The sequence below is a fragment of the Monodon monoceros genome, unplaced genomic scaffold (genome assembly GCF_005190385.1).
Source record: "Monodon monoceros isolate NGI ecotype Baffin Bay Population unplaced genomic scaffold, NGI_Narwhal_1 Super_Scaffold_4, whole genome shotgun sequence".
In the NCBI taxonomy this organism is placed as follows: domain Eukaryota; kingdom Metazoa; phylum Chordata; class Mammalia; order Artiodactyla; family Monodontidae; genus Monodon; species Monodon monoceros.
This window is the reverse complement of record NW_021703781.1, coordinates 2,310,378-2,326,005: the sequence shown is the minus strand read 5'-3', so window position 1 is coordinate 2,326,005 and position 15,628 is coordinate 2,310,378. Positions and strand designations below refer to the sequence as shown.

Below are 15,628 nucleotides of genomic sequence, written 5' to 3'. Positions count from 1 at the left end.
CCTGCATTGGGAGTGCAGAGTCTTAACCTCACTACCTAGGAAGTCCCTTATAAAGTCTTTGATGGTGCATGGGACCTTAAGAAATCATCTAGACCAGTGATTCTTGGCTTTTTAAGGTCAAAGACGCATTTCAGAATGACATGAAAGTCGTGGGCATTTCTAACTAGAGAAATTCTCTAACATAATATCAGCATTTCACTCACACAACTATAACAAAATTGAGTATCTGCCCCTGTCAGAGTATCACCATGGAAACTGCATGCTTATACAAGTGTACAATGTGAAAGACATATTTGGACTCCTCCAATAACAAGGTCTCTTTTTTTTTTTTTTGCGGTATGCGGGCCTCTCACTGTTGTGGCCTCTCCCGTTGCGAAGCACAGGCTCCGGACGCGCAGGCTCAGCGGCCATGGCTCATGGGCCCAGCCGCTCCGAGGCATGTGGGATCTTCCTGGACCGGGGCACGAACCCGTGTCCCCTGTATCGGCAGGCGGACTCTCAACCACTGCGCCACCAGGGAAGCCCCAACAAGGTCTCTTAATCTGGGTCTCAGGGACTTAGTTTTAGAGCATCCATAGATGGATTTCTGAAGGTCCATGCCATCTCCTTAAACTACATGCAAAATTTTGCAGGTAGAGTCTATTCAGTAAGTTATATTCCTGGGTTCTTCATGCCCTGAAATGCTTTTTCACACAGATTATATGGCTCAATCATAAAAACACCTGAGAAAAGTGAGGCCCATATTATTTAACAGATGATAAGACTAAGGTGCAGAAAGAATAAGGCTTAAGGTAAACCTGTTCAAGGTCACATATAATATTAAGAACCACAAAAAGTGGTGTGTCATTGCAGAAAGGCTGTCGTCTAAGTTTCATTAGACGTAGTTTCTAATCCCAAATCTTTGTCTAGTGTGGTAGGTAACCTTGAGCGTGTTACTTAACCTCTCTAGGTCTCAGTTACATTATTTACATATAAAGGGGGCAGTGGGAGGGGATATTACCATTCCCTGCCTACCTCAGAGCTTTAAGAATCAGCTGAATTTACATAAATGCACTTTTAGACAAAATGTAAGGAAGTCCTATAGTTAACCTGTGGGTTGTAATATAATGTATAAATCATGTAAAAACTTTCAAGTCTCAACTTCAAAAAAAAATTATGAGTTGCAAATGTGACACCCCATCAACCTGAACAAATTGTTGACCATGAGGTACTTTCTAGACTTCTGGATGGCTCTAAGTATAGAGGGTCCAAGGACACTGGTCCTGTCCATAACTCCTCCGGGGATCGACGGGGCCCCAAATGAGAGTGTGCTGAACAGGGATACTGAAGACCTCACCAACCCTGATGGAAATCAGGACCTGATCTATTGTTTGGAGAGCCACTCTGAATCAGGAACCAACAGGGGCTCCTTTAGCAAGATCATCTAGAAGATAAACAGATGATTGATTTGGCTGCGATGCTACTGCTCTAGGCTGCAAGTTACCACATTCACAGTTCTGGATGCAACAAACTGTGCACTCAAAGAAAGACAGACTCGAAGTATTTCTTCAAAAATAAACTGCAGGGGGACTTCCCTGGTTAAGAATCCACCTGCCAACACAGGGGACACGGATTCAATCCCTAGCCCGGCAAGATCCCACATGCCGCGAAGCAACTAAGCCATGTGCCACAACTACTGAACCTGCACTCTAGAGCCCGCGAGCCACAACTACTGAGCCCATGCACCACAACTACTGAAGCCCGTGTACCTAAAGCCTGTGCTGTGCAACAAGAGAAGCTACCGCAATGAGAAGCCCGCGCACTGCAACGAAGAGTAGCCCCCGCTCACCGCAACTAGAGAAAGCCCGTGCACAGCAAGGAAGACCCAATGCAGCCAAAAATAATAATAAGTAAATAAAAATACCTTTAAAAAATTTTTTAAAAACAATAAACTGCAGAACCTCCACAAGATTTCAATGGTATTTTTTGAATAGATTTTTTTTTGAAACTGTCAAAAGATAGAAAGGTGATACCAATAGAAACCACAGAATTAACAAACAGAAGCTAATCAAGTACCTACTAATTCCCAGATTTGCGAGGAGGGGACGGGATCCCTTAGTCCCCTAAAAATAAGAGATCAAGGTAGATCAGTACAGGATTATATAGAAAGTAGACTAATCAGCACAATATCTTACTAATAAAAGTACTCCACATTTATTGAAATTAATTATAAAACCAACGTTCAAGACCCAGTGGAAAAAGTCTAAAAATAAGCAAAAATGTAAAAAATATAATGTATTATAAAAATATTAGAACATAAACCCCCAAAAAGTATACAAGGAAATAATAAATCAGAGTATAAATCAATGAGATAAAAAACAGGCTGGCAAAAAGCCAAAGCCAAATAAAGCAAGAATTAATTCTTTAAAAATACAAACATAATGGAGACACATTTGGCAAAAATGACTAAAAACATCTATACAGAGAGACAACACAAATATATACTATGAATACATATAGAGCCAGCATATAAATATAACATAATATTAACAACACTGTATCAAAAAAAATTGAAAATGAAGACAAAATGGATTAATCCTGTGAAAAATGTAATTTATCAAAACTTGCCATTAAGAAATGATGAAAAACTTATATAGCCCTATACAATTAAAGAAACTGAATAATTAAAAAAGAAGTCTTCCCATAAGCAAAATACCAGGCAATTTCAAGCAAATTTTCAAGGAAACAATAAATCCACTTTTTAGAAAACATTAAAATACTATTATAGAGATACAATTCACATAACATGAAGTTCACCATCTTAAAGTGCACAATTCAGTGGGTTTTAATGTATTCACAAGGTTGCACAGTCCCACTAATTCCAGAACATTTCCATCACCTCATCAAAAACCCCACATTGTTAGTCACTCCAAACCCCTCAAGCACCCCAGTGCCACCAATATTTCATATCAATACATAATACAATATGCGGCCTTCTGTATCTAGTTTCTTTCACTTAGCATAGTTTTCTAGGCTCATCCATGAGGCAAGTAACAGCACTTAATTTTTTATGGCCGAGTAATATTTCATTGCAGGGTATAACACACCTTGTTTATCCATTCATCAGCTGATGGACATTTGCGTTGTTTCCACTTTTTGGCTACCATAAATAATGCTGTTGGAAACATTCATGCACAAGTCTCCCTCTCCTTCTGTTTTTCTTTTTCTCTCCCTTCTTCCCTCTTCTTCCTTCCTTCCTTTCCTTCTTTCTCATTTATTATATAAAAGATACAGATAGAAAATTTATATATATAGTGGGTGTAGAGTGGTACTTCGTGATTTTGATTTGCATTTCCCTAATGGCTAATGAAGTTTAACATCTTTTCGTGTGCTTATTGGTCATTTGTGTGTCATTTTTACAAAACTATCTACTCAAATCCTTTGCCTACTGTTAAACTGGGTTGTCTCTTTACTGTTAAGAAGAGTTCCTTTCATATTTTAGATACATATATCTATTATCATTGTATCACTATATTATCAGATTATGATCTGCAAATATTTTCTCCCATTCAGTGGGTTGCCTTTTCACTTTCTTGATAGTGTCCTTTGATGCACAAAAGTTTTTCATTTTGATGGAAGTTTCAATTTATTTTTTTCTTTGGATGCTTGTGCTTTTGATGTTATACCTAAGAAACCACTGCCTAATCTATGGTCAAGAAAATGTACACCTGTTTCTAAGGATTTTATAGTTTTAGGTCATATTTGTATACGCTCCATTTTAAATTAATTTTTGTATATGATTTGAAGGATCTAACTTCATTCTTCTCATGTGGACACTCAGCTGTCCCAGCACCATTTGTTCAAGACTATTCTTTCCCCATTGAATGGTCTTGGCACCTTTGTCAAAAATCAATTGACCTGTCCAAACCCATAGAATGTCCAAACCCACAGAATGTCCAAACCCACAGATTCCACGAACACAGGATGCCTTTTTCTTCTGCAACATTTTACAGCTTTCAGTGTACAATTTGCACTTCTTAGGGTAAGTTTATTTCTGCATATTTCACTCTTTGTAATGCTATTGTAAATGCAATTATTGCCTTGATTTTGATTTTTAATTGCTAGTGTAGAGAAACAGAACTGATTTTTATGTATTGATCTTGTATCCTGTGACCTTGCTTAATTCATTAATTATTACTAACAGTTTGGGGGGTTTTGAGGGTTCTTTATAGAGGTTTTCTATACATAAGATCATGTTATCTCCACATAAAGACAGTTTTACGTCTTTCTTTCCAATCTGGAGGCCCTCTGTTTCTTTTTCTTGCTTAACTGCCTTAGCTAGAACCTCCAGTACAATGTTGGACATCCTCGTCTTGTTCCTGATCTTAGAGGGAAAGCTTTCCGTTCTTTCACCATTAAGTACAATGTTGTGTGCTTTTCGAATACCCTTTACCAGGATGAGAAATATCGCTTCTACTCTAAGTTTGAGTGTTTATGTCATGAAAGGGTGTTGGATTTTGTCAAGTGACTTTTCTGTTTCTACTGAGATAAACCATGGTTTTTTCCTCTTCGTGCTATTAATATGGCGTATTACATTTGATTTTCATGTTGAACCAACCTTGCATTCCTGAGATGCAATTCCATGGTGTTGGTCATGGTGTACAATCATTTTTTACTTGTGACTGAATTTGGTTTCCTAGTATATTGTTGAGGATTTTTGCATCTATATTCATGAAGGACACTGGTCTGTAGTTCTGTCTGGCTTTGGTATGACAATGATACTGGCCTCATAAAACTGTTCCCTACTTTTTTTGGAAAGAACTTGAGGACTGGTGTTAATCTTTATATGTTTGGTAGAACTTAACAATGAAGTCATTTGGTCCTGGGCTTTTCTTCACTGGGAGTTTTATTAGTAACCTTACCTCTTTGCTATAATTCTATTTAGATTTTCCGTGTCCTCCTGAGTCAGTTTTGTGAGTTCCTAGGAATCTGTCCATTTATCTAGGTTATGTAACTTTAGAATTGTTCATTGTGTTCCCTTATAAACTTTCTGCTTCTGTAAGGTCAGTGGTAATGTCTCCTCTTTAACTCCTGATCTCAGTAATTTGAGTCATCTTTTCCTTGGTCAGTCTAGCCAAAGGTTTCTTTAATCTTGTTCATCTTTTCAAAGAACCAACTGATATTCTCCACTGTCTGATATTCTCTATTGTTTTCCTATTCTCTGTTTCATTTATATCTGCTCTAATCTTTATTTCCTTTCTTCTGCTTGCTTTGTGGTTTGCTTTGCTATTCTTTTTCTAGTTTCTTAAGACAGAAGTTTAGGTTATTGATTTGATATCATTCTTTTTAAATGCAGGGACTTAAAGCTATAAAGTTCCCTCTGAGCACTGCTTTTGCTGAACACCGTAAGTTGTATACTGTGTTTTTTTCATTCTTCTCAAAATATTTTCTAATTTCCCTGTGATTTCATCTTTGACCCACTATTTAGGGGTATGTTGCTTCATTTATCTTCCCAATTTACTTCTAGTATTAATCTCTAACTTCATTCCATTGTGGTCAGAGAACATACTTTGTATAATTTCAATCTTTTTAATTGCATTGAGACTTGTTCTGTGGCCTGACATTTTGTGGATAATGTTCCACACACACTTGAGAAAAATATATCTTCTCTTGTTGGGATGAGTGTTCTATATACAGGTGTCAGGTCTAATTGGTTGACAGTGTTGTTCAAGTCCTCTATTTCCTTACTGATCTGTCTTGTTCTTCCATCCATTATAGGAAGTCGGGTATTAAATTATCCAACTATTACTACTGAATTGTCCATTTCTCCCTTCAGTTATCTCAGATCTTGCTTCATGTATTTTGGGGCTCTGCTGTTTTATATATCAATATACATATGTTTGTAATTGCTATGCATTCTCAATGGATTGAGCCTTTTACCGTTACATGTTGTTCTTTGTCTCTAGCCAAAAGAAAAAGAAGGTCTTGATGTCTATTTGTTTAGCTCTCTTGGTTACTGTTTGCATGGAATGCCTTTTCTCATTCTTTTAATCCATTTGTGTCTCTGAATCTAAAGTGAGTCTTTTGCAGACAGCAAAGAGTCTGTATTAAGTTTTTAAATCCATTCCACCAATCCCTCATTTAAATAACACCTTTCTTTGATCACCTTCAAAAAAAGCCCTAGGGCTCTGCAATGTGTATGGTGGAAAAAACACTGATTTCATAAATGCAGCAATTACTTATGAAGGAAATAACCCAATTTTATTTTAGAATTTCTCAGGAACTTGCCATGTTACTTAGAACCAATTTCTTTTTATACTAAAGATGAAAAACATCACCACAGGTGATGATAGGAGAGCAACCACTTTGAAACATTCAGGATACATTTAGAGACCCTCTACCATCCTGGTCTAACACGCACTGTATTAGTATAACATGCAATGTAGAAATGTTATCAGTAGGCCCGGCACCAATCCACCTGTAGCAGACACTGCTGACTGCGGACCTAAAGGCCATTTCCCCTTCCCCTAAGACGGCAACACCTTAACTCGGTTTCTTGTGTTTGCTCTTCTCTCAGATAAAGGGCACCTTGATCTATCAAGGTGATCTCATCCTCCTTTCCACTAGCTGGTTTTGAGGGACTGGAAAGTTACCCAGTCTAGGTCAATGAGATGTGAAAAGATGTCTTTTCTGAACTCTCCCTACTTCTGGACCCATTTTAAGAAATCATAAATCTCCACATTAAGCGAGTCTATATCAAGTTTCCTGTTTAGGCTAAAAAGTCTATAACAGTTTGATTAAGTATTTCTCAACTGACCAAAAAATAAGCTTAACTTTTGTATTTTAATATTTTATTCAAAGAGTTCAGTTTTAAACATCTGTAAGACATTCATCAATCCATTATTACTTTACTTTTAACATTATAAATTTAACTTCAAGTGGCAGAGGAAAGAAAAATATGTAATAAAACTATATTTCAGCTGTATATCTTCGAGTAGGGAAACGGAAAAAACTTACTACCACCAAAACAAACAAACAAACAAACAAACAAACCTAATCTATTAGGCATGTATATATTTTATTTTCCTTTAGGTGATCATTTGTGGAAAATTACCCTTTCCAAGAATAAGCCCTTGCAAACAGAGCTGCTAATCTTTCCAAAAATAAAATCCAGTATCCAGATTCTCAAAACTCACAAAACCAAATGGAAGTGTCTAGTTGTCAGCCAACAGTGCCATGCTCAAGTCAGTTTCACACCACAGTGAATGGTATAACTATTTTCAGTAGGCAAATTCCTAATATAACTAATTCCTAATATTCCTAAAATAACTAATTTCAGTAGGCAAATTCCAATTCTAAATATTAATAGTGAGACTACTTCTACTACTAGTGATACTACTTGCTATTCCCAACTGTGTTGACAACTGTCTTATTGCTGAATTGTACGTGATAAATCTTCTTTGGCAACTTTTCATACTATGCATTAACACAACTGGACAACTATAAAGATTTGGATTAACTTAATATTTCAGAATTTTCAAAACTTCATTATAATTATTTAGATGTAATTTCTGATAGATGTTAGAATAGGAAAGCCTCCAAACATGCCTAATTAAATATAATAACAACAACAAAAACTGGTAAATAATCACTACCTTTTCAGTTGTATGTGCAAGTATATAATTCAACTCAAACATCAGTGAAAATATTACAATGTTAGTGCCAATTCTCTATCAGACTTTCTGTGATAAAGGACAAAAATTAAATGTAGAAACTAACATCTGGGTACCTGTCAATTTTTCTGGAAGGCTGTTTCATATGGATTCAAAATGACCTAAAATTAGCCAGAATATAACATGAATTCTCACCACAATACCTCATGAAGTATACTGGTAATGTGATTTTAAACTCTTGGTCTATGAATTAATAAGCCTATTTTGGAGGCTTGGCACAATATTATCAAGAAATTTAAACAGGAAGCTCAAGTCCAGATGTATAACTAAATATATATTTTTTAAAAATCACCAACTTAAACTATAACTGTCTTCCACTAAATATTACCGCTCCAAAATTCACACACACTAAATTAAAACAGGTACGGCAGAAAGTGCACTCTGAAGCATGTTCACATTTACAAAGATAAATGATGAGGTTTAGCCAGCAAAAAGTCAAACAGGCATATAAGCAAACATCTGTATGCAAATTTTCACGAGTAAGATATAAGAAATGATTTGTTTCGGTAATTTTATGTACAGCCTGTATACAATTTAAAACAAGTACAACTGAAAACATTTCTAAAGCCACAATAAAGTCAAAATGATATACTAAATAACAGTCTTACAAATTGGTCTCTCTCAGGAGTTCTTAAGAGAAAGAAAACTGAGTAATGTTACTCTAAGAAATGCCCTCTTCTTGATCAATCATTTCTGTTTTAACTGAAAAGACATCTGCCAACATGTGTTTTGGAATTTCTGAACCTCTGACTTTCAAGGCATAACAAGCATTCTCCACTTTGGCCAGACTTTGTTTCAAGGTATACAGCTTCTTAGAAACCTCATAAGGTCCAGTATTGCCAATGAATGAAAACCCATCATAAACCTGACGTAAAAACTGGCTCACTTCAAAGGGGGTGTCAATGTCCCCATTCCCGACACTGTTAATACACATTCGCATCAACTCTCCAGTTAAATCAGCCACTCCCAGAAGGTAATCAACAGGCGTGATTTTCAGTCTCCAGGTACCGCACTGCTTATCCTGTGCATCAGAAGAGGGCTGGTAAAAAAACAAAAAAAAAAACAAAAAACAAAAAAAAAAGAACACACACACACAAAGAAAATACACTGTGTAAAAGAGTGACTATGCATGTATCTCATATAAGGAACAAAATCAACAGCAGGTCAATCATACTAATCTTCTCTAAATAAAACGATCCGTTTTGTTAAATGACCATTCGAGACGTTACAAGACGAATTCATGCCCTCAGTAGGGAGTTGAACTTATGACTTCAAGATAATTTTGACATCTAATATTGTATCATTATAAATCAACCATTTCCAATTTCACTTGACATACAAGATAAAATCAAAACATTCTTAAACAAGGCCTACTGACTTTACTGCAAGACAATGACTGACTTACTTAAACGACAAATCGTAAAGCCCTCCAGGTTCAGGATCCGGTCATGTTTTCCTCAATCACTTAGTCCCTTTCTGGCCTCTCTCCTGTCCCCCTCGGCACTAGCCATCAGGATTTATTACTCTCTCGCTACACCCGCCTCAGTTCCTTTAGGCTCCTATTTTTCTACTGCACCTGCCCAGCAAAAACACAACCCTAAATCAGTAATAAAAATCTACTCTTGATAGTGCTTTATTCAAGTGGCTGAGTACCACTGGGCTAAAAAATGATAACACTCACAACTGTATAGCGTTTGTACCACTACAAATTACTCACCAGTCCTTTTGCTTATTTCTTAGATGGTTGTCTCCAGTCCCTTCAAACACTACTCCAAACCTTCACCTCTCTCCTCCTCAGCCCTTACTCAATCCCAAACCTCTTCACTCTCAGTAAACAATCTTGCCTACTTTCACTGGCCTGGTTATCTGCCAGACCGCCTGGCACAAGCTCGCTCAATTACCTTATCCCTAAAAAAACACAAGAAAACTTATTTATGTCCACATCCATCTTTACCTTCTATCCTCCAGTCTCAGATGATGAGTTGTCCCTCCTCTTGTTTGAGGTTAACTCTTCCAAATGACCTTGACCCATCTCCTCCCACCTCTTCCAGGACCTTGCTTCATAAGGTGTATGCCCTTGGGCAAGTTATTTCATCTCTCTAAACCTCAGTTTCCTCATCTGTAAAATGGGATAACAGTACCTACCTCAGAGGTTTATTTTAAGGATGAGATAACATTTACCAAGTTCTTGGCATAATGCCCAACACAAAGTATATACTCAATAAATGTTAGCTGGTATCACCATTACCATCACTATGTCAGTCTCCTCTCTCCACATCAATTTCTCTATTGGAGTCTGTCTAAAAGAGGCAATGTCTAAATTGTTATTAAAAGTCTGTATGAGACTTAGCTAGGTGGGGTGCAATTGTATTGGAGGACATTTTAGGCAGAGGGAACACGCAAAGGCGTGCAGGTGAGAATCGAGCTGTATATTTGAGGAACTAGTGAGGTATTTCTTTGGAGTAAAATTTAAAGTAAGAAGTGGTACAGGATGAGTCTAGAAAGATAGAGCGAGGGGACAAAGTCACATTAAGAAATTAGAACTTTACCTATAGGTAACAGAGTCGTTGAGAATTAAGCAAGGAAATGACAGAGTCAAATTTAGGTTTTATTAAGATGACTCTGGTTGCTCTGTATCCAATACATAAATCCTAGCACTGCTGGACTCTTCAGAGACCATCTGTTCCAACCTTCTCAATGTAGAGTATAAGAATGAGGTCCAAGAAACACTGTAGGTAATATAACTAGTTAATGGTAGAACTGGGTAAGCATACAAAGTCAGCTTCCCAATTATCCTGACATAATTCCCAATTATCCTGACCTGCTATGTGTTGTTTCTATTTACTGTTAAGAGAACTGGCATCTTTTTGGAAAGGACAGACTGTGGGTGGTGAGGGTAGAGGAGGTGGGGAGGTGGCGGGCATTTTCATAAAGTCATTTATAAAAGTAACTTTTGCTTAAGAAAACATTAATGTTCTTTGTTTCTCTCATTGGACAAAAGGAGTTCCCTGATTATAAACTAAGAAGTGGATTTTGAAGAAAGAAGTGTGTTAAAAAACGAACAAATTTCAAATAATTGTCAAGGAAATAAATTCTGCTTTACCGATAATACATATTAGAAACTAGGGAAAAGAAAATTACTTAAAAAGCAGTTTTTCAAGATGGACCTGAAGTATTTAGGGGTAAAACATCGTGACATCCATAACTTACAGTAGTTTAGCAAAAAACATTTAGATGAAGCAAATATGGCAAAATGTTCATTACTGAATCCAGGTAGTGGGTATATGGATGTTCATGTACTACTATTCTCTCCACTTTTTTGTGTATTTGAAATTTTTCGTAATAAAAAATTTTAAAAAATTAAATGGTTTCGACACTACTCTCAATAGGCATGTCAGAGCAAAATACCTTCCGCTACTGAATTCCCAGAATTTTCAGCACCAAGAACAATCTTTAGCACTAAAGGGAAAAATTATTTATGAATGTGGTCTTCACATTTTGAGAACTATATGTATATGAATATTATGACACCTTAACCTTACAATAATTTACTACCTAAATCCTCAGAGCAGTGTTTTAGCTCTCAGCTTCTCTTTACCTTTTGCCTTTATATTTCCATTCTGAACTAGAGAGGACTTTGAAAGGGAGGCATGGTAATTATATTTAAGAAGCAGGGTCGAGATTCCCTGGTGGAGCAGAGGTTGAGGGTCCGCCTGCCGATGCAGGGGACACGGGTTCGTGCCCCGGTCCGGGAAGATCCCACATGCCGCGGAGCGGCTGGGCCCGTGAGCCATGGCCGCTGGGCCTGCGCATCCGGAGCCTGTGCTCCGCAACGGGAGAGGCCACAGCAGTGAGAGGCCCGCGTACCGCAAAAAAAAAAAGAAGCAGGGTCAAACAGGCTTACCTTACTACTTTCCGTAATTCAATCTTTACTAAATAAATAAAAGGTATGAAGGAATTTTACTTCTCAAGATGAATTTCCTCCTTAATAAACTTCACATGATTTTTAAAATTGAGACAATACATGGTTTCCTTGAAGTAAGTTATATCTGTCATGCCAAATTAAATCTCACTTTTCAAAATTAACATTTTATTAACATTCAAGAAAAGATGATTTCCATAGCTTCTTCCACTTTCTGCCTGCCTATCCTAACTCTTTGAGTGATTTTTAAAAAAATAATAATGAAAGAAAAACTGATGAAAAATAAAGAAAGGAAAAAAACTGTTTAATTGTATCTTTATGTTTACTGGTATCCCAGGAGGTTACCAAATATTCAAAATTTTACCTCATGGCCTGAATACTGTATCTTGAAACCCAGGGGAAAAAAACAGTATTTATTTAAAAGCTGAACTGCCAAAGTTTCTCTTTTCTTAATTTAGAGACGCTATGTAATATTTCAGATAAAAGCATTATGAACTCAGTAATTAACATCTCTCACTATGTAATAACAACTTGATATTGACACTGATAATGACAACTAACTACTGAGCACTTATGTGGCATGTGCTGTATGCTACCTAATTTAAAACCTTTAAATCAAATCCTTTAAAACACTCCTTTGAGGTAGACACCTGGCACAGGGGTCCCTGGGGCACATGGTGAGAAACACCGGCAGCGTGGACAAGGACACTCATGACTCTGGATGCGAGACACCTGGTTTCAAAGTTACCTGTCATGCTTACTAGCTAACTAGGCTTTGGTAAGTTACTTAAACTCCCTAAAGGCCTTTTTTGAAAAATGAGGGTAATAATTCTTACCGCATAAGGTTAAAAAAAGGATTAAATGAGACAGTGCTTATAAAAGGCACATAGTAAAATACACAGTAAAACCAAAAGTGGACTTATGTAATTACTCAATAATGCTTTATGTAAAGAGTAATGTTTTCCCCCAACATACCCACGGTTGTTTGAGCCACTAACTAAAATATTTAAAAAGACCATTTCCCTAGTTGGGAATCTATGAAATCGCACTGTAGAAAGAACCTTCCCATCTCAATATTCTTAGCATCATAAGCCAATAAACCGCCTACAATCATTATACTGTTACATAAATTATGTAACAAATGTGAAATATGATTTTAAATTCTTACAGTCTTATTTTCTTTCCCATTGTCTTCTGTTGAAAAAATCAATTGTTTATTAATTTCATCCATACTGATAAGTGATCGTGTTTTGATGAAGTGTTGAAAAGAGACAGCCTCCACATATTCCTGCAGTCCTGAAAAACCAACCAAAAAATTACTAAGGAACAACCACTGAATTAATGATAAGAAAGTCATAATAAAGAACTTCAAACTAATCATCACCTAGCTCAACAAAAGCTTAATGGGTGCCTCCTATGAATATGAGCCCTAGATTCAGGTCTTAGAAAGAACACAAGGGACCACCTGGGAATAAATGGTGGGGACTACACTGAACACACAAACATTTCTGTGGCTGAACTTTAGACAGCTCAAGTACAAAGGTGTTCAATTTCTTCTTCGTGCTTCATGAGCCCATTTGTCTTAAAAATCTACTCTTTCCGACAGAGAAATGGCAAAGATTTTCAGAGAAATATTTTTTGAAGAATTTAAGAAAGGGCTATTAAAAAATTCTGAAAGGCTTTAACAGAAGCTATACAGATTATTTTTTGCTCCCTTCAGCAGCAAAACAGACAATGATTCAATCAAATGAGACATAAAATTAAAGATCATTTGGCTCTTTCCTAAAATTTTAATAGGTAAAAAAACACAGTAAATAATGCAGACTAAAGTTTCAAAATTCAGAATACTGTTTTCCTCATACTTCAAAATCAATCCTTTCTGCTTCAGCAGTTTACGTTTAAAAAAAAAAAAAAAAGCTAATGAGTAATACCAGATGTACCAGATGTAAATTCTACAGAGTCCTCACTGAATTAAAAATACATCTCGGTGGGCTTCCCTGGTGGTGCAGTGGTTGAGAGTCCGCCTGCTGATGCAGGGGACACGGGTTCGTGCCCCGCTCCAGGAGGATCCCGCATACCGCGGAGCGGCTGGGCCCATGAGCCACGGCCGCTGAGCCCGCGCATCCGGAGCCTGTGCCCCGCAACGGGAGAGGCCACAACAGTGAGAGGCCCGCATACGGGGGAAAAAAAAAAAAAAAAAAGCTCGGTGAAGGTTGAAAATAGTACTATAAATACTTTTTCAAGTGTTTTAAAACAACCAAATTTTATCGTCACAATTTTCAGCATTACTTTATTATGTCTTAATCTATAAGGTAATACTTAAAGGGGAAAAGTATTTCTTAAAATGATTATCATTACTGTCAGGTTAAGAAACTCAGTCTTCTTTTTAAAGGCGTTATTGTAAAAACAGGAAGAGGGGAACAAATTCAGAAAGAAAACTCAGAACTCGGTAGGGTCATCGGTATTCAAGTTCTCTCTCTAACACTTCTCCTGACAGAGTCCTGCACTCACAGAGCCTCCCAAAACCTGACACTAAAAGTCAGGCCTGGCAGCAACAGTGTTGAGAAGGCTGGCCACTGTGGTATTGTCACAAATGCCACACTAGGGTCAAAGACACAAAAGGAAATGCATGACCTGGTTTTTATAGCAATAAGAGGAAACAACTAAATGAAAATACCCTGACTCATTTTGAGCAGCAAATGATGCTAAAGTAAGGTTAGAAAATAAGTGTCTCCTGCTGACAGAGTAAGACATGATAGGACACTTTGCTTAATAAACCTAACATGCTGAGAAATGAAACAATAAAGTTGAGTTTAACAAAACAGATAGCATCCCTTAACATTTACAATGAAATTTCTGTAACATTTTAGTTTTATGAATAGGTTCATAAAACCCAGTTCCCTTCCCTAACGACAATCTGTATTTCTCATTTCCTTCCAGAAATACTTCAGGCATACAAAAGCAAAGAGCAACACTTAAGAACCACTCATCACATCTCTAAATATGCTCTAACGTGACTGGCTCTTTCGAATGAGAGCTAAAGACGAAGATATGCAGAAAGATTTATGGACAAGGATATTCATCATCACAATCACTACAACAACAAAAACTGAAAAAACTTGAAAGGTCAATAACAGAAGTGCCACTCGTCAACTTACTGTCCCTCAGCTCCATCAGTGCAGATAATGGAGGTGGACCCTAACACGCTTCTCTTTTGCCAGCTGGCACATTAGTGAGCTTTGCTGGTAGAGGGCCCTGGAAGGACAGCAAAGGAGGGAAAGCTCTCTTCCGGGTTCTGGTGTGCCCGTCTTCGGCAGCCTTCTAAGCGTGAGGAACCTACAGCTCCAGGTGGGCAGCAGCCCGAGGCCCCTCTTTGGGGGCAGAATCCCTTTGTGACCCAGAGAGCATCTCCCAGGGAGCCACCTCCCTGGGCAAGGAGTCTCCCGGCCCAGCACCTCCCCACGGACAGCTTCCCAGTGATGCCATCAGCACGACATCTCAGCCATCCAATGGCCCACGACTTCAGGGGGGGAGGGAGGGGGAACTCCTCGAGATGTGTTTCTGCCTCTGCCCTGGGGTAGTGGATGCCTCCTGTCTGATACTCCTGTACTCTTCAGAGTTCATGTTTCCTCTTATAAGGCAGTCCCCTACACAGTTAATCCGTTATATTAAACTTTCCCTGTTCAAATTACTATGCAGGACACTGATGAATACAACAGGGACTTAGGAAGATACATAATGATACCGTATCCCCTTCACCCCTATTACCATGGACGAGGTGTTCCATCCTTTGAGGCCAGCCAGCAAGCCTAGCCTCAGAATCAAGATACAATCCCAGCAGGAACCTTAACGTGGATTCTCCCTTCCACATACGAGGTTTTCCACCTGATGTCCCCTACTGGACGCTATCAGCATCGACACTCTCAGATCTCTTCCATCCACTGGCCCTACCTTCCTCACAACTACTGCCCCAACTCTCTCCTCGCCTTCAGTT

The 15,628-nt window shown here is 37.8% G+C and overlaps 1 protein-coding gene across 3 annotated transcripts in view; it reads right to left on the bottom strand.

Moving 5' to 3' along the window:
* Window positions 1-2,969: 2,969 nt before the first annotated feature.
* The window catches only part of TSNAX (translin associated factor X), a 36,689-nt gene continuing 24,030 nt past the window's right edge, over window positions 2,970-15,628 (bottom strand). The window contains exons 5-7 of one of the 3 annotated variants that reach the window (XR_003796992.1): window positions 12,803-12,930; window positions 9,667-9,831; window positions 8,594-8,751 (exon numbers count right to left, since the gene is read on the bottom strand). Coding sequence is in view for 2 of the 3 variants with exons in the window: in XM_029245026.1 (XP_029100859.1) it covers window positions 8,374-8,751; window positions 12,803-12,930 (506 nt within the window). In the remaining variant the exon portion in view is untranslated. Of the gene's footprint in view, window positions 9,832-12,802; window positions 12,931-15,628 lie in introns of all 3 variants that reach the window. The other 2 variants (XM_029245026.1, XM_029245027.1) reach the window with 2 other exon arrangements.